The sequence below is a fragment of the Chinchilla lanigera genome, unplaced genomic scaffold (genome assembly GCF_000276665.1).
Source record: "Chinchilla lanigera isolate Chin_1 unplaced genomic scaffold, ChiLan1.0 scaffold00075, whole genome shotgun sequence".
Taxonomy (NCBI): domain Eukaryota; kingdom Metazoa; phylum Chordata; class Mammalia; order Rodentia; family Chinchillidae; genus Chinchilla; species Chinchilla lanigera.
In genome coordinates this window covers 9,801,460-9,825,147 of record NW_004955476.1, presented here as the reverse complement: position 1 = coordinate 9,825,147, position 23,688 = coordinate 9,801,460, and the positions used below count along the sequence as shown (strand labels likewise).

The following is a 23,688-nucleotide window of genomic DNA, read 5'->3' as shown; positions in this document are numbered from 1 at the left end:
AAGGGGGAGTAATTTGAGGGTGATTAGTTATGTCTTTTACTGTAATAAGTGTTTCTATGTAAACATTTTACCATATGTATTGACCACATGCTATGTATATATACACATGCATACACACGTATCTATATTTCTTTGGCAATATATCTAGCAGTAAAATTACTTGATCATAAATGTGTGTATGTCCAGCTTTAATCAGTAAAGTTGCACTTTTTTATGCGTAAATCGGGTGTTAGGGTATTGTCTTTTGTGAAGTGCCTGTTCATTACTTTTGCCCACTTTTCTGTTAAACTTTTTCTTTGATTTGTAGTTCTTGAAGAAGTATATTCAGAATTTGAATCTTTAACTGCAGGTATTCCTATGATTTCCTTCATTCCTAGATTTACTTTTTCACTCTCTTAATACTGTCTGATGAGGAGAAATTCATGACATCAGTGTAGTCTAGTTTGTTACGTATGTAAAGTGTATTTTATGTCATGTTTAAGACATACTTGTCTACTCCAAAATGCTTTATGTTCTAAGTTTTCCACAAAAGTATCTTTGTTTTACCTTTTAGACTTATCAGTTTAGATTGTATTTTCTTTTTAAACAATTTTGCTGTTTGTTTAGACTCAAAGCCCTATATGGACACAGAGAAAAAGGAGGTTGTTTTAGGCTACTGAGCATGCTTAGGTATTTTCTGCCATACACTTTCTCAATGCAGTGGTCTCTATCCATGTTGACTTTATGTGCGTCTGCAGGGTAATGTGTGTTCTGTGTACTGTGCTAGGAGAGTGTACTAGATCACTCAGAGGATTGCCTGGCTGGAGCAGAGGTATAGTTTTCAGTGTTTGTAATAATACTCATATTCATAAATATGTTTATTTGTGATATAAAATTTTTGGCGACATATTCTCAGACACAGTTATAGTTACCTCATTTTGGTATTGTTTAGTCTATTAAAGATTAAGGTATTAAATATACATTTACTTAACTGAGGGAAAATTGTTTTAACTTTTTTCACCAATGCAGTATAGAATCCTGACTATTACATTTTAAATGTTTTGATAAGCTTTTTAATTAATTTCAATAGAATTTCTTTTGATCTTGTATACAAGTTATGAACATTTACAAGGGCATCATCTATACTTGTTCTTGCTGAGAAATATTTTCATTTTATGTTCTGATTATATACTATTATATATATTATAGGAATGTGCTTTTGCATACCCTGTTTTAATTTTTGTCTTGTCAATAATGTATATTATTAACTTCATGATGCTTGCATTACTTAATTTTATATTTATATTTTGTAATGAGAGTAATTGCCTATTTTAAAATGTATTTTGTTTCTGATCACAGTGTTGAAATTTAAAAAGGTGATTATACTTGACTTCTCACTAAGCGTTTGGATATTTTTCACTTGTCAACTACATTTTTTAGTTTGAAGCATCAAATTAACTATTATTTTTATCCTGGCTTTTATTTTAATTCATGCATTTAAAAACTGAGCTCCAGATAAAAGATAGTTTCAAAATAAATCCAGTATATTATTTATGAGTGGAGCAACACATTAGCATTGGGTTCACAATAGATCATATCGCTTTTATTCCATCTTACAAGCTTAGCAGCACAAACAGAATAATCAACATATTATTTGGCTGTCATCTGCTGAACAGAAACCAGAGATCACAAGGAGGTTTTCCCTCGCTGAGGAGATGGCCTTTTTGTTTCAAGCCCCCATCTGGGAGGGCCGTGGTGCGTTATCATATGGAACGCGGGCTTCTCTGTAATCTGCTTAGCTGCACTGCAGTTGGAATCTTCATTCCATGTTTGTGTAATTTATAATTTTAATGAGACCATGGCTCTTGTGGGCTTTGAAATATATTAAAAGCTCTTTTGTGCATATGCTTTTGTTCTTGCTTAATAGGCTCAGTGTATTTAAAACTGATGAATTTTTATTCATGAATTTGAATGTCTGGAGATTAACTTAGATTGAATATCATTGCACTCATCTATTGATGGCTAGAAAGTTTTTTTTTGTTATTGTTATTGTTTTGTTTTGCTTGTGTGTATATATCCATGTGTGGTACTTGTAACCAGAAAGGGAATAAAGAATACTAAAAGGCTAGAAAAAAGTAGCTTACTTGGTAATAAAGAATTGATTTAAATTTTGTCCATCTTGTTCCTTGATACTCAAAATCATCTGTAGTTTTAGCATATTTAGATAAATATTTTATAATTATGAAAAAGCCACTTTTAAATCCATTAGTGCCTTAAGTAAGTACTTTGGTTTATATTGAAATCATATTCCAATGTATGAAAAAACTTGGGTTAAATTAGTTATATGTTATATATTTTAATTATTTTTAGTTTTTCTTATTTCTATGAAGCAGTTTTTAGTGAAGGCTTTTTAAAAATTCCATTGAAGGATATGATAAAGAAATGTTATGGAAAAACACCTTACTAATAATTTATAAAATTGATCCCTTTGGTTTTGCTGATATTTTGAAACATGGTAAATGCTTAAAAGCTGTATAGTTATTACTTAAATATATTTAAAATTTGAGGCAGTGCACATACTTCACTAGCCTTCCTTGAAGGTATGCGAGAAGAAATTTGTTTAAAAATTGGACCCAAGCACTTTGTAACTGTATACATCATTCTTTTTTGGCATGGGATAATGATTTGAGAGATCTTTCCTAACACCGATGCCCTCAAGCCAGAAATGTAAAATAGAGGCTAAGGTGACAGAATCTCACACTTCCTCTGCAAGTTTGTTTGATGTAACACTAGGATATCTGTTCTTCCATCATGATCCTCTGCGTTAGTGCTTTACTAGCTGTGTAGTTCTGTTTTGCTGAGGAACATATTACTGGAAATGTATGACCACTATAACTGTGCTGTCATATTGAAGTATGATGTGATTCACACATATTTGATTTAACCATCTGGAAGAGTGTAATTAATATAAAAATCAACAAAATATTTTAACAAATATTGCTAAAATATTTTCTCAGTATAAAAATTTTCAACACGTAATCAATATAAAAATTAACAAAATATTTTTGTTTCTCTGTTTCTGTATTGTCTTCAAAATGTGATGTGTATGTTAATCTTACCTTATACCGCAATTTGAACTAGTCACCCTTCAGTTCCTTGGTAATGACATGGGCCAGTGGCAGAGTAGTTCTGAGGTATTCTACAGTTGTGACAAAATACCGTGAAAATAGGTGAACTTTTTCTTGCATTCCTCATTGTTTTCTAGAAATCCCTTAAAGCAATGGTGGGAAACCCATGGCACACATGCTAGTGGGCAGTTTGTCATCATTGAAAGCTCTGAAAGGTTCACCATCACTGCCCTAAAGTAAACAAGTAAGATTTATGTGCTGTGTACTTGCAGTTACATATCATATTTTTATACCTCTGTCACTGGTATCTTGATATATATCTGTATTTATATCTTGATATAATATCTTGATATTTATATCTTGATATATGTCTGTATTTTATACACAAAATCAGAAGTATGTCACTTGATTACTGAGTGCCTGTCAGACATTGTGCAGGTATGGAAAAGATGAGGCAATGGCTAATGCCATGGAAGTGGAAAGTGCCTCAGAAGTTGTGGACACAGCAGATTTGTCAAATAAGCCATACTTCGAGTACCCTGAGGGGCTCAGTTTCACAAGAATCCCATAGCAAGTCTTTAATACTTCGGTTTTTTGACATTAAGTGAGAACTTTTCCTCTTCAGATACTTAGACTTTTTGAATATGAATCTCATATATGTGTGTGTGTGTGTGTGTGTGTGTGTGTGTACATATATCTAGTTTGCTTAAGGGCTGGTGGTATTGTAAACTACTTGGAGGGGGAAAAGATATCATAAATTTCCTGTGTATAAAAATGGTAAGTTCACTGATATTTTAAAAGCATAGCTAAGAATTATAAATGCTTTAGTTATAATTGTCTAAGTTGATTCACGTATTCTAAAATAATGGTTTCAAAATGATTTAAGGGGATTTAGATTAAAGATTGCAGGTTTACCTACTTTATAAAAAAATATAAACCTTGTCCTGTGTAAACGATCTCCTTGCTGCAGGATGGTTTGCAGAAAGCCTTACACATATCCGCAAGCTTTTTCACATTTTCTAAATTTTGGGGGATGTGACCTAATCTTTACGCAGTGTAATGTTTGTGTAGATATTTTCCAGTGCCTGTTGTATTCTTTGATTTACTTAAATTTTTATTGATTATTCTCTGTGACATCTGCATTTCAAGTATTGACACAAAATGTTAAACTACTCTTTAAACAATACCTCTAGTTTCTTGGAGATGATAAATCTGTCCACTGATTTCCTAATTTTATTATGTACACAGTCAATTGTAATCCAAGATTACAGCAAACAAGATGTTAATTTCTAGACATAATCTATGTACATTCCAATTACAGAGCATGATTGTTATAGAAGCACAGAATAAAAAGGAATAACATTTGTGCTATCCTCACAGGAGCTGTCAATAAAAGATGTAATAGGGGATTTAGGAATCTGGAAATGGCCAACTAATTTATGTGAATCTATTTTATTTCAGCTAGAAAGACCAAGCTCTTTCTCGTCGGTGCTGCATATTGCACAGCGCGGGCTGTCTATACAAAACCAGGCGGCTGCATATGGATAGTCCCTTGATATCATTCACTTGCTGTGTAATCTTATTATGCAAAGTTCTAATCTTCACCTAGAATGAATGCCTCCGGGTCAGAATATAGTCATATCAGGGTTTTTGAGGTCATGTTTTGTGATCCTTAGCTTATTCTTCTAAGTAGGGCTGGGATTTAAAGGGTATTCCCCAGACACTGGCAGAGATAGACAGCAGAACCTGCTGCCTTTTTGGAAGACAAGACCAACATGAGGTCCCTGGTAGGATTAAACTTGATTTGTAGCTGTAGGATTTTTTAACAGATGTATTATTGGACAGGGAATAGGGGGCCACCAGCGCAGCAAAATTGAATCATGACTGGCATTCTCAGGGAGTTTGCTGCCTGCTAAAACAGCAGCTGCATGTGGATTTGACTTCTTTCAGGTGAAGCGACTTCCAGTCATTTGGAAAGGATGGGATGAAAAGGAACCTTGGTGATAATTTTGATGTCTGCAAGATTTAGTACCAGTGTAATGGGATTATCGGTAACACCTTCACTGCAGAAAAAGCCACCTGGTGCTATAACTGGCAGCAACTGAGAACTAATCCTTTCCCATCTCTTGGATGTCATTCATGAAGCTCAAAGCAATTTCTACCCTGCTAACTGTGATTAATTTTATAAACAACAACAAAAAATCAGGTGATCTGGGCAAAGAATATGCTTTTTATTCATCATTTAGAATACATAGCCTTATTTTAAGCTTGGTGATTTATAAATTGTGTGACACACAAACTATAAACTAGATATGGCTCAAAATTTATTAAACTGTTCAAACAGGTACCCTTGTTAATCACATCTCATACATTTTCTAGTTAGGGACAAAGTGTTTGTTACAGTTTCATATTATAGATTCAAAATTTAAGTACTGTTATTTTCTTAGGGATATAAGGCCATTATTAAAATTAGCATAATGTCGACAGTTGTAAGAAATTGAAAAAATTTGTTTTGTCATATATTTTAGCTGTTTTGGACTGCTTTAATTGCTGCTGATGAAACATTTTTGGTGAATAAAACACTTAGTGATATAAAATGTATAGACACATTTTTGGCAATTATGGTAGGGCTAGGGAAGAGTGCTGATAAAAGAGCTCTTCGTGAAAACATACGATCTTAATATATAAAAGTTCCTAATAGTTAATACTGAATGACTTAATCAGTGATTCTTCATCAAATTTTGCTTTAGTCCATGGGTGTTACTTATGTGCCCTAGAATCATTGCATTAGTTAATATCCTTAGCATTTCACTTCAACCAAAAACTTTATCAGGTACTTTGTTTAGAAGTGTTAATTATTTTAATATTCTTCTCTTATGCGACCCAGAATAGAGTGAGAGAAAGTGAAGTCAGATTATCCCATCAGTCACCCAGACAGTGTGCAACAGAACTGCCTAGACGAGAGAAGATAATTAGTATTGTCAGTGTTAGGATCCTAGAGTACTCAATTTAGGAATATTTATTCATAGAACTTGATGTTGTCTTACCTTGTTTTTGATTTAGTAGCTTTATGTTTTAAGTAGGTGATAAGACCTAAGTGGGTAAATGTTTTTAAACTTTAGAATTTCAACACAATAAAGGTAGGTGAAATTTTTGTTGAAATTATAAGAATAAAACATAATTATCTATTTTACACATGGTTAGTAATGTACACATAACTTGTTTCCATGTAGTGCCTTTTATTCTTTATATAAAGTCTTTATTGGAAAAATCAGCAAGTAGAAGATACCAGTGTATATAGAATTGTTTCATCAAATCTTCCTTGCAAACTGCTATTCTGAATGGGTTTAGTTAAACTGGTTCCAATCTACTGTATTCCAAAATATGTTTCTTCATTTTTGTTACATTTTTAATGAATAGGTAAGAAAGGTTAACAATATTCCTACTGACCTGTATTATGTTAATTTATAAACAACTTCTGTGGCCTTATGTTTATATTTTTACTATTTGAAAAGTTGTTTATTTAAAATGCTTACTGTAGTGTGAAAAGAGCTATCCGTGAAATAAAGTAACTGAAATTTGTTTCTTGTATTTTGATTCTCAAATACTTGGTTTATATGTAATTTTAAATTATCCAGGTGATTTATTTTCTCAGGATCACTCTCTTTGGTCCTTAATAACATTATATAATTATTTTCTTAACATAGCTTTCTTTTCAAACCAAATTTTGACTGGAAACTTTCACTAATATGGTCACTAGCTGGGCATAGAGGCTTAACGCCTGTAATCCCAGCACTTGGGAGGCAGAAGCAGGAGGATGGTTGCCAGTTGGAGGCCAGCCTGGGCTACATGGTGAGTTTAAGTCCAGCCTGAACTGCAGAAGACCCCATCTCAACAAAAGAAAAACAAAACAACAACAACAACAAAAGGAACAGGAAACGTGGTCACTATTTGCTTTGTTGCTGGTTTTTAGTTGTTCACCCAGTGGGTCTGTAGAGTTCTTGTTTTTTTCTTCTCACTCTTGGGCATCATTCTTACTTGACTAGATGTAGTTATTTCCTTTGGAAAGTCCCAGATAAACTCGTCTTAATTCAGTTCAGCGTAAACATTAAGATCTTTTCACTGATGTTCATTCTTTTTTTAGATATAGAAGTTTATATCTCCTTGACAGCTTAGAAGAAATTAGAGTCATCTTGAAAAGCTAGATACTAATTTAATTCGCAACACAGGTGACTCATAATGTCAAGAAAAGTTGAGGTGTTTTTGGAGAGAAGAGAACGGGATGTAAGGGAAGAGCCATGAGAAGAAAGTTTTCAGAAGGAGTAAGTCAGGTGTAGTAAGGAGTAGAATGGGAATCTTAGAAATTCTTGATTGTTTAAGAAACAGTGGCTCATAGACTGAGATGCTGCCAGGCCCTGCGTGCTGTGAGGGCTGGCGGTGGGCGGGGTGGGCCCAGGGCTGCGAGTGCCCTTCTTCCGCTGGCACCAGTGCCCGTGTTTCCGCTGCCGCACCCACCACTGTGTCATTTTAACATGGATGGGTCACAGAGCGTTGGAGGATTACTGGTGGATGGATGGCCTCAGTATCCCAGAGCTGGGGACTGATCTTATTAAAAGTCTCAGCTGCTTATGCGATATATACAGCTTTTACTTAGAGATATGTAAAAGCGAACTTAAAAAATAACATTGGCTTAATGAGATACATGGTACTATTTAGCATAAAGTTCACTTGATAATAAAAATTTACAGAATGACCCAAATCAGTTTGGAAATAATGAATTTCAGAGTTTTCAAATTTCTGAAAATGTAGGCACGTTTCTGCAGTGTCAGAGGGCAGGACAGAGCCTTTTCCAGACTCCTTCCTGGGAGCCTGAGACCACAGGCCCTGTGGCTTATCCCCAGAGACCCCCAGTCGTTACTTGCATGACGGGAGTCGAGGGTCTGGACGCTGAGTCTTGGTGTTGGTTGTCCTGTAGTCACTGTTTTAGACCCCACAGTAAAGGCACTTGTTCCCCGCAGGAAGAAAACAGCAAGTTGTAAGGAAGTGTTCAGAGCACCCCTGTCCGGGTCTTCCCGTAGATCTGAGGTGTGCAGATGCGCACGGTCAGGAGCAGCCCCCAGGTGACCCAAGAAGGCAGGTTGGGCGAGGGCAGAGGCGGCAGCTTGTGGCCTGGAGCTGCCAGGGCGAGCCAGGCACCCTCGGTGCTCCTGTGCCGGTGCGTCTCCCTCATCCTCCCCTCGCCGCAGTCACCCCCGCTGAGGTCTGAAGCGGACATGTGGCCTCAGGTACTTTCTGTGCGTCTTTACGTGGCGACAGTGTTCTGTGGAAGCGTTCTCAAATCTGAAAGTCACAAACGTCTCGGAAATGTGAAGTCCACTATTGTTCCTTTTCCACTTGGAGGTCAATAGAACACAATTCCGGTGTTAGGTTTGTTTTCTGTTTCCTCATCTACTTACTTCTGCTTATCTTTTCTTAATGTGAACGCCTTTTTAAATGCTAATGTGGTCTCTAGTCCTGCTCCTTTGTCAGCAAAAATTTGTATAAATGACTTCTCTGGTTGCTGGTACTTTAGCATGAATAAAGACTATAAATTGTGGTCTCAATTAACATTTGATACGTTACATATTTTTCCCTATTTCTGAAAGGAGATCCCTTCTCTTAAGAAATCTGGTGGGCATTTTCTTTGTGGCTTTGGATAGTCCACGGTCAATGAAGTTATTTCAGTGACTGGACCTAAATTAGGATCTTAGAGGCACTGTATGTAGCTCAGTGGTAGAACATTTACCTGGTAGTATGCAAGGCCTTGGGTTCTGTCCTCAGTACTGTAGAAGAACTCATAATCCAGGATCTGAGAACTGAATAGCTATGCCCGGAAACCTCCAGGGGTACAGAGTCTGTGATTGCTTCTCAGCTTCTGGCATTCACTTGCCCAGTCTTTGTAGTTGGCTTTAACATCCCCTGCTGCCTGTTGGATAGTTTTCAAAACTTTGTTTTACTTAAATTGGGAGGTGGCATTGGCATCATGGTGGTATTTAGACCCAGAGCCCCTCATTTTGCATTCTGGCTCTGCCTGTTTTGGTCTGTGTGGTTTTAAATGGTTCCCTTGTCCTTTCCACCCCTCGGTTTCTTTATCTGTAAAATGGGATTGCCAAGTTCTTTGAGGATGGATGGAGAAGTTGGGTGAATTAGGGTCTGTAAAGTAGTCAGAAGCATGCCCGACAGACACAGAGTAAGGGTTACTGTGTGTTCGTTACTATTTGTTGCTATAATTTTGTCTGGTATTTGAAAAATGTTATATGAATTGAAAGAAACCGTTATTAGCTGTCTCCCTCATCATGTTTTCTAACTTTATTATCTATCTGTAGTGTGAAGTATTATCGAAATGTTCCCTGTGCCAGCATTGCATAGAGGTCTGCTGTATTTTAAACAGAGCCTCTTACTAGATTTCTGGGGAGTATCATTTTATACTTCCTTTATTATATTAAGTGACAGTCACAGTTTTAAACATTTTCACTTTTTCTCTAACCTGTTATTTGATAAACTATACAGATTACTCTTTAAAAGAATTACTTTTCTATGTTAATGACTTAGTTTCTTAAAGATGTAAATATAATAGGGAATAAAGGTCATGAATTCTGTGTCCTGGGCAGAAAAAGAGTTCTTCTTGCCCAAGCTTCCCAGCATTTTCTGTAACACGCGTGGCGCTTGGTAAGTTCCATGGCACTTGGTAGTTCATAATTGGATAAGTAGACTGGCCACCCTGCCCAGGTGACCTGTGACCAGCCAGGGGCCTGCAGCAGAGGATCTTAGATGCTTCTTTTTGGTCATCTGGAGCCTGTTGACATGGACTGCTGAGAACACTCTCAACAGTTCTTTCTTAAAAAAGTTTTGACTAGGTTGCCTACACTGGCCTTGAGCCACTGGACTCAAAAGCCTCCTCTTGCTTCAGCTTTGTTAGTTACTGGTATTACAGGTACTGGCCCACAGTCTCTGATTCTACACATCTTGGGTCTAGCCTGGGAATTTGTGTCTGACAGATTATCTCGGGGCCACTCTGAGGATCTCTACTTTCATGTGTCGCTGTCCTAGTGTGCTACTCTGTAGCATATGTATCAGGGAATAGTGTATTGGTCACATTTCCTTTGTCAGGACAAAATACTCAGCACCTGCAAGTGAAAGGAAGGATTTGTTTTGGCTTACAGTTTCAATGGTTTCAGTCCATGGTCAGCTGACTCTTAAGGCATGAGTTCCTGGCAGACTCTTCTACCCCAACTTTACCCTGCTTCTTAACAACCCATACAGCTATGATGAGTGGGACATCCTTATGAACCAGTCACTTTCTGAAAGGCCCACCTGTGGACACACTAGTCACTGTAACAAGGAGATACAGTACTGCCTGTCTTCCAAGGTGACTGTATCGGTTTCTTTTTCACCAACAGTGGAGGAGAGTAACAGTCACTTACACCCTGGTTTTTGGTGTTGCCTTTTCATTTGTAGCCTGTGGAGGTTTTGGTGTTTTGTAATCTTATTAACTGTGATGATCAGTGTTATGGTTTATGTCTGTGTGTCCCCTCCAAAGCCTCATGCGACCACGGGGCAGGCTTTTAGAGTTTGATTATTATGGGTATGAGAGCTACACCCGCCCTGGGGTGGATAGTTTGCATATGTAAGGGAGAGGAAAAGGGTGCTTGAGGACATTCCTCCCCCATTCCGCTCTGGTGTGTGCTTGCAGCTTAGCTGTGTCTGTCGCCATGAGCTAGCTCTCTGCCATGTTCCACTCTGCCTTGTAATCTGCCAAGTACGGACTGATACTTCCACTAAGTGTAAGCGAAATAAACCTTTCCTTAATTTTGGATGTCAGGTATTTTGTCCCAGCAGCGAGAAAAAAGTAACCAAGACAATCAGTCTTGGTTGTTGGCTTGACTGGATTGAAAGACACCGAGAACATGATTGGAGCACATTACGGGTCAGGTGTGTCTCTGAGGGTTATTTCTAGACACCATTGGCCTGTGGGCCTTTGAGCTGAGGGGAGAGAGGCACTGTCTGGTGGAGCAGAAGCAGCAGCAGGAGGAAGCCTGCTTGCACAAGAAGGCTCAGTCCTTGAGGAGCTACATTGCTTTGCATTGCCATCCCTGAGAACATCAGAGCCCTGTTTCTCCCAGCAGCTGTTCTCCAGGGCATGTCGGGCCTTGGGTCGGCTGGGCTGCAGCCTTGGTCTCTCAATTCTGCTGATCCCAGCTCCTTGGGTGGAGAGGCTCCTGCATCTCGGGCTCCCTAGCACACGGGTGACCATTGTGGGATTTGCCTGCCTCTGACTGTGTGAGTGCAAGCTGTTGAGTCCTCTTTTACAACTGTCTGTACAGAGGTAATGGATTCACGCTTTGGACAACCCCTTTTTGTGGAAGTTTCGTGAGGTTTTGTTTTGTTCCTATGATTTACTGGCCAATGTAGATTCAGGGTGTATCTTTGTGAGATGTGTGTCTACCTAGATATCTTCTTCCGGTCTATGGATTGACCTCTTTCTTTAAAAAATGCTGTCTGATATAAAGTGTGGTTAATTGTAATGTAATCCCAATCAACAATCTTACTGTTAGAGTTAGTGCTCTTTGTGAATCACTGTTCAAGACATAGTAGCCTGCCAGGCACGGTGGCACATACTTGTAATCCTAGCAAGTAGAGAGGTTGAGGCAGGAGGACCAAAAGTTCCAGGTTTGCTTACAAAACTTAGCAAGATCCTATCTCAAAATAAAAAATAAAAGGGAGGGGATGTAGCTTAGAGGTAGAGTGCCCCTGGGTTCCATCCCTAGTACCATATACACATAAACAAGCAGACAAAAAGAAATACTGTCTTATTTCCAAATAATGAAAATAATCTCTGTATCTTTTAAGATTTATTATTTTACCACTTATGTTTAGTCCATTCCAAACATAGATAGATAGATAGATAGATAGATAGATAGATAGATAGATAGGTAGATACTGTTCCTGGGGATCATGCCCAGGCTAAGCAAATGGTCTACTACTGATCTAGAACTCCATTCCCTCAAGTTAGTTTTAGTGTATGGTGAGGATATAGGCTGGTTTGGCCAGCACCATTCATTGAAAAGACCACCCTTTTCCCACTGACTTGTCCCAGAGCTGTCAGTGTGTGGGTTTGTTACTGGATTCTCTCTTCTCTTCCATTGGTCTTTGTCTAGATTTGCCACAATATGATGTACATGGATTATGTAAGTCAGTTATGGATCTTGATATCAGAAGTCAATCCATCAACTTTGTTCTTAATATTTGTATTTTGGGCCTTTTGCATTCATTTTATAATCAGTGTTTTGTAGAATTTCTACTGAAAAAAAAAAATTAGCCCACTGGAATCTGTGTAATAATACTAACACTTTAGACCGTTTGAGTGAGGATTGAGAATGCTGAAGTCCAGTCCATGAACATGGGATAGCGTTCCTTTTTTTGAGTCTTCTTTATTTTCTCTTAGCATTGTAAAGATCTTCCACACTTACTGAGATTTTTGTCTTAAGTATTTGATGGTTTTGATGTTGTTGTATATGGTCATTTAAATTTTCATTTTATAATTGTATTTTGCTAGTATATAGAAATTCAGTAACTGTTGGCTGTTCTGTTAATGTTTGCTGATCTTCTATCAAGAGATACAACTAATTCATGTATTGTTCTTTTCCTGTGTACAGAAGTGTTATTTATTAATGATGACATTTTGACCTTGTCCTTTCCAATTTTTGCATCTTCTTTAATGGATTGGCCAGCACATACAGTACCACTATTTTCTCACTTAGTTAAATGTTTTCTCTCGAGGTTTTTGTTGGCAGCCCTTCCCAGGCTTAGAAAGCTCTTGTTCGTTGTTGTTGTTGTTGTTGTTTTTTGTTTTGTTTTTTTCTGGTACCAGGAATCAAACTCTCGACCTTGCACTTTCCAGGCAGGCACTGTGCTGCTGAGCTAAATCCCCAGCCCCAGAAAGCTCTTTTCTCTTCCTAAATTTATCATGAAAGGATGGAGAATTTTTTTCTTTTTTTTTTTTTTAAGATGGAGAATGTTATCAGATGTTTTTTCACCATCATTTGAGATGATCATATGATTTTTTTCTTCCTTATCAATAGGAATTACATTTTTGTTTGTTTGTTTGTTTGTTTTTCCGGTACTGGGAATCGAACTCACGACCTTGAGCTTGCCAGGCCGGTGCAGTGCCACTGAGCTAAATTCCCAGCCCAACGTTGATTGATTTTGAAATGTAATGCTTTCCATTGTTGGAATAAGCCCATTCGGGCATAATATATTTATTACGATCATTGGATTCATTTTGCTATTTTTGTTTAGGGCTTTTGTGCCTATCAAGTGAGAGATATGTTTCGTAATTTGACTTTCCTGTTATACTCATGTCAAGTTTTAGTTTCAAGGTTATACTGGCCGTATAAAACCAGATGGGAAGCCAGGCATGGTGGTGTACACCTATAATCCCAGCACTTGGGCAGCTGAAGCAGGAAGATTACACAAGGTGGAGGCCAGCCTAGGCTACATAGTGAGTTCAAGGCCAGCCTGAACTACATAGCAAGACCCTGTCCCCCCCCCCCCAAAAAAAAAGCCATGAGAAATATCTCATTTTATTTTTACTGAGAATTGATGATTAATGTTATTTCTTCCTTAGATGTTTGGAAGAATTTATCAATAAGAACATCTGGGCCTGGAAAATAAAATGGGGGGAGGGAAGATTTTTAACCACAGATTAAATGTTTTCATATATATTATTATTGATTTCTGTTTCTTCTGACAGCACCTGTCAATTTAATTTATCACTCTTCTGAAGGGAGAGCTTCTTACAGTGTCCTTTTGTTCTCTCACATTGTGCGTGAGTGCTCTACCCTTAACCGCACACCAACAACAGGCCCTGTTTGTTAATTGGACCTGCTAAGCTTAATCAGTTTTAGTAATTTTGCTCAACAACCAGCTTTTGGACTTACTGCATTCATTTTCACTTGTATATTTGGTTTTTCTGTTACTGATTTGTGTTTTTGTTATTTTCTTGTTTTTGTTATTTTTTTTAGTTTATGTTTTTTCTACTTTACCAAGGTAGATGCTTAAATCATTAATGTTTATCCTTTTTTTTTTTTTTTTTTTTTTTTCTATTTTATGCACATAAAGCTGTAAGTTTTCTTCTTACCACTCCCTTGGTTGGTTCCCACAAGTTCTGCTGTCATTTTTTCACTTTAGTACAAAGTGGGAATTTTTTTCCATGTACATTGTTTAACTTCCAAACGTACAGATATTCAGTTGTCTGTTGTTTTGATTCCTACTTTAACTCTTGGGTAACAGGAAGTATACTCTGCATGATTATTTAAACCTTTGAATTTTTAGTCTTTTTATTCTAGTGAAATATCCCTTTTTCTAGGATACTTCTTGACATGTTCTTAGGGGTCTAAATAAATGGCACAAAGCATCTTTCACTTTTATCCTTTCTTTAGCCTGACAGAATTTATGATGAAGAAATACAGTTGAGTTTATTAGTTCTAGTGTCATAATGTTTAAGTTGGTGTATTTCTTTTACATTTAATGAACTTCCCAACATATTTTTAGTTAAATCTGTAATCTTTCCTTTTCTCTTTTTATCAACTTTTTATTTTTTTCTTTCTGTTGATAAAAAGCATTTTTTAGTCAGCAATCTTTTCATTTTATTAGCTGGCTAATTGTACACTCTTTCAATATTCTGTTAGTGTTTCCCTAGTGTTTATTACTTGAATTGTTCACTTTTTATTGATTAACTTAAATTCCCCTTGAACAATTGTAGAACTCTGAAAAAGCCAGGCGTGGTGGCACACACCTGTAATCCCATCTCTCAGGAGGCTGAGGCAAGAGGATAGTTGTGCATTTGAGCTCCGCCTGGGCTACAAAGTGAGCTCAGGGCCAGCCTGCACTGCATAGAGAGACCCTGTCTCAAAAAGACAAAGAAAAAAAAAAGGAACTCTGCAAAAACTTAGTTTAGTGCCATTCAACTTTCTCCCACCTTTGTACTATTGTTAACACATACATATTTTGACACACCTTTTATAGGTTGTAAAACATTTTTGTTATTGTTGATACAGTTTTTTATCTATCCAGATACAATTCTCTTTAGTTCTTCTTCTTTTTGCAATTTGTTGACCTTTTGATACCATTTTAGACATCTGTGATGGCAGAAATGTTTTCAAAACTAATTTTTGAAATTTTTCATTTTTGCTTTAGCTCTTGTGTTTGCAGTGAGTGTAGAAGTTTAGACTAGCAATTTTACCTCTTTAAAAGCGTGCTGTTTCATTTTATTTTCCTTCATTACTCCTCCAGCCTGCCCACTGAGTTACATCCTCAGCCCTTTGTTGTATTTTTTTATTTTGAAACATGGCCTTGCCAAGTCGCCCAGGCTGAGCTTGAACTTGTGATCCTCTGCCTCGGCCTCCCAGAGTCCTGGGATTACAGGTGTGCCAACAGGCCAGCAGCCATCCTTTGGAACAGACAAAATTATTTCTTTGAAAATAAGCTCATACTCCCAGTACCGGAAAAAAAAAAAAAAAAAAAAAAAGAAAAGAAAAGAAGCTCACCCTTCCTTCTGACCAATTTTTAACCTTTCACTGTCTTTTTCTTTTTTAAAGCAGTTTGACACTACTGTGCCTGTATGCATTCATTTCCTTGTTTGTTTTACATTAAAATTATCTTTACAGTTTTAGCTGAATTTCTGGAATTTTGAGTTAACGTCTTTTGTGAGATTTGGAAATTTGTATGCTGGTATCTCTTCAGAATATTGCTTCCGCCTGTTCCCTTTTCCTTTCCCTTGGGTCTCGGGCGCTGCTTATTTCCTGCATCATCAGCCAGTTTTCACATCGGGGCCCAACCTCCATTCTGCTTTCCTTTGCCCTCGGTTAGGCTGCATCTGATTTGCGAGTAAACCTGTATGTCGTGCATCTTTATTCCCAGTGTTAGGTTTTATTCTGTTACTGCATTATTTGTCGTTTCCATTTGAGTTTTTTCAGACTCCTGCAGTTAGCTGCATGTCCCGTAAGGGAAGGGCCCAGCCCAACAAGACTGGCCCATTTCAGATGCCAGTCCATGACTGAGCACCTACAAATCGGAACTTCCCACGCCCCCTCGGGTTTGAGGATGCGTGAGGATGGCTGCTACTTAGGGAAACGTTCTTCTAATGTTCAAGCGCTGCTTCTAAGGGACAGTACAAAGGGAACAGCCGGATGAAGTACACAGGGCAAGGGTCTTCTGTCCCTGTGGAGGTGGAGTGTGTGCCCAGCCCGGCGCATCCCTTTGTCCAGTAATAGTTCGCCCTGGAGAGTTTCCTCTCCGGCCTCTCCCTCTCCTGTCCTGCAGGTGGGAGTGGGCGCAGCTGAAAGTCTCAGCCCTCCGAGTGATCGCTTCTGTGACAGCTGCAGCAGCCAGAGGCTGGTTGGGTCCCACCCTAAGCAGCCATTAGTTGTAAGTCTCTTGAGACTGAAAGGCGCTCCTGTCACTCAGTACATTCTGAGGATTAGGGCTTGTGCCAAGAACAGGGGATGAAGCCCAGATGTCTTCTTCCTGTGTCGCAGGGATCAAGAGGAGCGTTCAGGCGTGGGTGTTGGCAGAAAAAAGCATTCTCTGGTCAGCATTCACTTGAGGAACAGACCACAGGACTGAGTCTTCCATTCCTGGAGGAGCATTAGGGAAGACTGGGGTTGGAAAGGGGAGTAAAGGGGAGCTGTGTGTCCAGGACCTGGGTTTGACCAGGGGTGACAGGAGCAGGGCGGTCACGAGGGAGGCCACGAAACATAATGTCCAGTGCCTGGACTCCATCATTTACCGGCTCTGTGATGCCAGGTTTCTTACTGTTGTCAGGCTCCTTACCTGTAAATTGAGTATAGTGTTACATGCAAAGCCTGGCTTCTCGTAAGTATTAAGCGAATGTTACATATTATTGTTGATGTAGTCTGGTAAGTTTAATCTAAGAACAGTGTTTAGTAGCCTGGATACTAATTGAGAAATGCTTGAAATATAGTTGTAAGAGGTAAATTGAAAGGAAGGGACAGATACTGGGAATATTTTAGATGACCGATGTTAATATTTTAAATGTATGTAACTTTAAACTGTTGGATACTTTTTGCTGTTTCATAGTATATTTCTTAGGTCCATTATTATATCAGTACTGCAGTGATTAGCTGACTACTGAATATAATTTATAATTTACAGAACACTTTGACATATGTTAAAGTTGATTCTCAGAACCATTTTATGAGATTTCATGTCCATTTTATTAAGCCTCAGAATGGTTAATCTATTAAAGATTACACAAGTTAATAAAAACCAATTGAAAATGAATCTGTACATCTAGTGGTTTCTCTGATACCTCACATTACATGATAAGAACTAATGTATTATAGCAAGAGACGAAGATGAAACACTATTACTACTTTGAAAGAGTTAATATCTTTTCTTTTTTTCGGTACCGGGAATCGAATTCATGACCTGTCTTGCCAGGCAAGTGCTTATGCTGCTGAGCTATTTCCCTGGCCCAATATCTTTTCTTAAGTGTGTTTCTTAATGCCAGGGAATAAGTAATGTGGAAGGGGCCAGACGAGTTCAGAGTCTGCTAGTTATCTAATTTATAGATAAGCTTAGTGATATTTGAATATAATCCGATAGAACAAAACAGTCAGTGGCTGTCACTTGTCCTGTATCTTCAGCAAAAATGAAAATAGGCTCTTGCTGTCTGAATCAAATTGTCTTAGGCACTTTGTACGTTCTGGGTGGTTGTGATACGTGGAGCTGTTCCATATATGTTTTCAAATAGTACTGATCAGGACTCTTCTTGGAATTTACTGCAGGTCAGTGGTAGCAGCATCTACCTAGAATGATGCTTCGTGGTGCTCTGGGGAAGACCTTCCGGCTCGTGGGCTACACCATTCAGTATGGTTGCATAGCCCATTGCGCTTTTGAGTATGTTGGTGGCGTTGTGATGGTGAGTTTTTACATACAAGAACATTCACTTTAGCGCCTGCCTGGCAAGCGCAAGGTCGTGACTTCGATTCCCGGTACTGGAGAAAAACTAAAAAAAAAAAAAAAAGAATCTTCACTTTTAAGTATATATACTGTTTTTAAATGGAAGGGAAATGTGCTTTCCTTTCGTTTTAGTTGAAGTTATTAATGAATAAAGTGTAAAAGCAGAAACATAAAATCTTTCTAAATACTGGGATATAAGAATGTTTGCATTGGCACTGATATCAGAACCATGACTCCAGATACGTTCTGTATTGTTTGTGATGGGGATCATAAGCTTCTCCTAATGGCCTCGTAATAGTTACCATGTATCGAATGTTACTATTTACTGTCTCCAGGAAATGCTCGATGTTATACACTTACTAAGTCATTTAGTCTTTTACACTTCTGTGAGATAATAATACCAACCCATTATGCATATGAGGAACATAAGTTCAGGAAGATTAAATATCTTGTTCCAGGTCCTACAGGTAAGCAGCAGATGTGGAATTTTCACAAAATTTGTCTGATTTCCAAAACTTACTCATAAGTACTGCATTTAGCTCCTTAAATCGAATAATTATTTTGCCATGTCAGCATTGAAACGTTAAAGGGGGCCCTTTGAACCTCCAGCCGGTACCTGCTCTCGGTATTGCATCGTGAGCCTGCCAGTGCTGACCACTCAGCTCTTCTGTCATGTCAGTGCAGGAATATCTGACTGATTGATCGATTGATTAACCAGCAAATGTGTAATTGTTGTGATTATTTGTTGTATTAGTTTTACCTTAGCAGATCAACAGTCGTATACTTTTAAGATGTGCTGCTGTTATACAAATCTGTTTAACTGAAACTTCCCTCAATTTTTGTAAGTAACATTGGCACTTTTAGAAGTAGCAAACAGACTTTCACAGTATTCTTTGTTACTTTAGACTGAGTGGAAAATTTTGAGTAAAGTTTTATTTACAAATAAGTAGGGTAGCAAGAGACTTAATGTGTGTGTGGTTTTAAGTGGCATTGTTTATTCTACTTTTGAGGTATATTTCGAGATTATAGTCTTAAGACATACAAATATGACTGTCTTTAAAGTGCATATTATTATGCCAGCAGTTCTCAGCAGAAAACGTAGTTGCAGCCCCATCAGATGAAGAAGCCACTTCCTGGAAGAGGAGGGTAGGTTGCAGTGCAGTGACAGTAGTGTGACATCATTCAGCTCATAGGCTCTGGGTGGTGTTTGACAATAGCAAAAAGCAGTCATCCATTCATTCAAGGAGAAGTTTTGAGTTTCCGTTTTATGCAGAGTGCTGATCTTGGCCTTCGTTACTGAGCTGGGGAAGTGAGGCGCAGGTCTCTGTGCTCTTGGAGCTTCCCCCTGCAGTGTGGCCATCATTTGGAAACAGATAAACTTACGTTGTGTAAATATTTCAATAAGCCACTTGTACTTGTGTCTCCAGCATGGTAGCTATTCTAGAAGGAAGCTTACTTGGGAACTGCCAATTTAGGAATCTTCTTCCCGCAAGCTGGAAGAACATCGGCTTGTCTTAGAAGCCACTGAAATGACTTCTGTTAAACTTAAAGAGGATTTGAACTCAAATTACAAAACTGCCTCTTTTTTCAGTGTTCTGGACCATCAATGGAGCCTACCATTCAAAATTCAGATATCGTCTTTGCAGAAAATCTCAGCCGACACTTTTATGGTATCCAAAGGTAAATTTCCATTGTGGTTATATTCACCTTACAAGAACAGTGCATGTACGTGTTGTACTTCTCTGTAGTATCTTCACTTTACCCTTAAAAACACTTTTGTAAATCATCAAATTAAAGACTAACTAGATAGAATTTTGAGTGAAATAGTTCTCCAGTCAGAGGTTTTAAGTTTCCCTAAGCACTTGCAGCCTCTTGGGTCACTGGACAGTTAGCCATCTCTTTCACATGTGAACATGGTTCACTGTGTCACTGGGTCCTGGTATTCTGAGTCAACACCTAGGGAGTTTAAAACTGTGCTACATATCAACTAACTGTTCCGGGTAACTTTTGAAAGTACCCTGTAAGGGGCTGGGGATTTAGCTCAGCAGCACAACTCCTGCCTGGCAAGCACAAGGTCGTCAGTTTGATTTGCGATACCGGGAAAAAAAAAAGAAATTACCCTATAATTTGATTGCTGATGACTTTAATTTTTTCTGTATAACCTATGATGACCAGTTCATGATTTTTAGAGTACGACATTATATAAAAGGGCAACTCTGACTCTAAAATTTTTGAGTTCGTTTATAATTAATCTGTACTAGCTTTCATCTTAAATATAAATGTGACTGTCTGCACTTGTATTTAATTATGGTATAGTTAAGTAGGTCTAGGCATTTCTGTCTCACTATCCACCTTGGCTCTAGCCCATTTCTTATTGAAAAATTGTCAAGAATAATATAAAGCCCCTCCTCCTATTTACTGTCATTAGCCCTTGGTTCTGCAGATGGAAATGCTTAAGCTATATGTACTAACATGATCCTTGTGAACTGTTCAGATCTGTTGCAGGAAACCTAATTTTAGATATAGGGATTGTATATTAAAAATCATAAAGCAGCTGTATTCTAGTTCTACTTTCTTTTTGACTTTGTCAAAAGAACGTTATACAGCTCTTGCATTAACTGGGGTGTCAGCCTCACTGTAGCATGAAGGTAAGTTTCTGTTATAAAGCACCCTTAAGGGCTGAAACTATTGGCTGAATAGTTCTTGAATGAACAGCTCAGTGTCTTATTTTTACAGTAAACAGATTTGTTGAGGGTTTCCTTTTAAACTTCTTGTCTTGGGGCCCAGCTGGTTGTAGAAGAGCTCAAAGTCTGCATCGTATCAGACATAGCAAAATAACATTTAGCACTAAAGTTTCCAGTTGTTAACGAACACTTTTAAAATATCACTGCCCTTGTTTTCTTACCTGTGGCACAGAATGCTGAGATTGCAGGGGAGCTTCAGGCCCCTGGTGAGGTTCTGTTGCTGGTTGCCTGTTTGTAAAGATAGAAGAGCCTTCCATGTAGGCACCAGTAAAAGTCAGTGTGTGTAGTGTCTAAGCACATGGCTTTTCCCGTCAGCTGCACAGAACACTCATGGGTGCGACAGTCACAGCCTCTGTGTCTTATTCTTTCAACAGACAGCTAAGAAGCGCCTCCCTGATAAGAATCATAAAGAATACGTTATAAAGAGTAAGATGACTGAGATACTGCTGTTTCGTTTCTGAAGCATGGTATCTAGTAGGAGAAGGATGCTTACAACTGCAAATGAAAAGGGAAATGTTAAGTAATGGGTCTGTTAAGTTTCTTTTGAAACACTTTTTGAAAGGGTTGAGTCCAGTAGATACATATTGATCTAATCTTTATGCACTTATCTGGGTACACTACCAAAAATGCAGTCTCCATTAGTACTGCTTTCTGTAAAGACAGCTTGACTGAATTACGATTTGTGTTGCATTTTAAGTGCACAGCTTAATGATCATAGTGAGTATTTGATCAGAATTTAAACCGCATAAAGCACCCATGGAAAAAGTTGCCTTTTACGGTGCCACACCAGATCAGCATGGATAGTGTGTTCAAATTTTTGCAGACTTGCTCATCTGAACAGTTCCACTGACATGATTAGAAAGAGTTTACCCCGTCTTCAAAGAGAGGCAGTATTACTTTGCCACCAAACTGTAGCATTTAATGCTTTGATACCAGTCTGCTCCTACCAGGAATGATCTCAAGACGTGCTTGTTACGAATACTGCCCCTGTGGTTTCCCTGAGGAAGACAGTGTCTTTCATTCCCGTACATAAGAGCCCTTCTTAGGGAATTTTGCCTTACACCCCACTGAACTTTATTTTATTAATTAATGGTTACTATGTAATAATCTTAATTTCTTTTGACTTGGCTACCAAAAAGCTTAGGATCCTTTGTAATACTTGTAATATAGCAATAATTAAATTGCTGATTTGATTGTCATCTTCCTTTTATTGTTACAGGTTTTGATATTATTTTGACATATATATCTTTTATTACAAATGACATCAAATTATCTCTGGAACTAGGTACAAGTAATAAATATATTAATTTTTTCCTTTTTTCACGGTTCTGGGGTTTGAACCCACAGCCTTCACACTAAGCTACACCCCTCCTTTGTGAGGAGGGTCCTGCCCAATTATGCAGGCAAGGCTGGATCTTGGGATCCTTCTGCCTCAGCCTCCTAGTGTGCTGAGGTTACAGGTGTGCCCTGCCATACTCAGCTACAGTTCTTTTACATTTCTTTTAAATGTGTTAGTTAGCAGTTCACATGCTGCTTACTTTATGCAAAAAGAGCACTGCTCCATTTGGTTGGAGCCATTAGTTCTGCATTATTTGTCTCCTTTTTTCTTTCCACGTTTCAAAATCTTTCTTATCCTGTTACTATGTAGATTGTCATTACTTCCAGGAATCTTGTCTTCCCTGTGTAATTAGACCTATAATGGTTTTATGTGGTTGATATCCCATTTTATTTTTTACAGTCTTTGCTCAACTCTTATTTTATTTGGTTGTGTTTTTTTGAATTTTTCCCTCAGGCCGGTAATGGTGGCACACACCTATAATCCCAGCACTTGGGAGGCTGAGGCAAGAGGATCACTGTGAGTTCAAGGCCAACCTCGGCTACATAAGTGAGTTCAAGGTCGGCCAGCACCTCATAGTTAGATCCTGTCTCATAAAACAAAAACCCTAAGTAAGTGAGTGTTTCCCTCAACTGCCAAGTTCATCGGGCAGCCCTGTGAAGTGCAGATGAGCATTCTGTGGCTTGCACGCTGTTACTCACTTCCTTCAGCTCTGGGGAAATGCAGCCAGTGCTTTTTTTCGGTGCTCTGGACTCAGTCGCTGCTGGGCTTTATGTAACTTGGAAGCATTTGTGTGGATTTGCCTTTCCATCATTTTGTTTCTGAAAATTAGGTTACAATAGTAACATACTGTGGATATGGCAGAGATTAATGTTCATGGAACTATTTGAAAATTTAGCCTCTTGTAACACAAAAAATTATAACTGGCTTCTCCATCACTCTGCTTGGCTTCTGACCCAGAACAGTCGTAAAGGTCCACACAGCGGGTCAGAGAGAGCGCGCACAAGGCCGCCTCTGAGTTGCCTTGTGAAATGATAAAGCCGTTGCCGTGCATGTGTTTATTCTCAATAAGTAATACTGGTGTTCCTTTGACTTTTCCCCCTCAGAGGTGACATTGTGATTGCAAAAAGCCCGAGTGACCCCAAATCAAATATTTGTAAAAGAGTAACTGGCTTGGAAGGAGACAAAATCCTCAGCACTGGTCCATCAGATTTCTTTAAAAGCCATAGTTATGTAAGTAATACTTCAGTTGTGTTGTTCATTTCTGTCGTAGGTGATTAACACTGCCTGAATACATGAAGAAAACAGCATAACTTTTCCTTCGAATGTAAGGAAAATGTTGGGCTGGGGATATAGCTCAGTGGCACAGTGCATGCCTGGCAAGTGCAAGGACCTGGGTTCGATTCCCAGTACAAAAAAAAAAAAAAGGAAATTGCTGCATTCAGTATCATTTAAGTAAATCGAGAAGAGTTTGGCC

General features: G+C 38.3%; 1 protein-coding gene across 6 annotated transcripts in view; it reads left to right on the top strand.

Annotated features, from left to right (window-relative positions):
- The window catches only part of Immp1l (inner mitochondrial membrane peptidase subunit 1), a 65,239-nt gene that overhangs the window by 24,929 nt on the left and 16,622 nt on the right, over positions 1-23,688 (top strand). For 5 of the 6 annotated variants that reach the window (XM_005401776.1, XM_005401775.2, XM_005401779.2 and 2 more), the window contains 3 exons: positions 17,957-18,090; positions 19,723-19,811; positions 23,318-23,444. In XM_005401776.1, coding sequence (XP_005401833.1) covers positions 17,983-18,090; positions 19,723-19,811; positions 23,318-23,444 — 324 coding nt within the window. In that variant the 5' untranslated portion in view covers positions 17,957-17,982. Of the gene's footprint in view, positions 1-5,057; positions 5,314-17,956; positions 18,091-19,722; positions 19,812-23,317; positions 23,445-23,688 lie in introns of all 6 variants that reach the window. The other variant, XM_005401778.2, reaches the window with a different exon arrangement.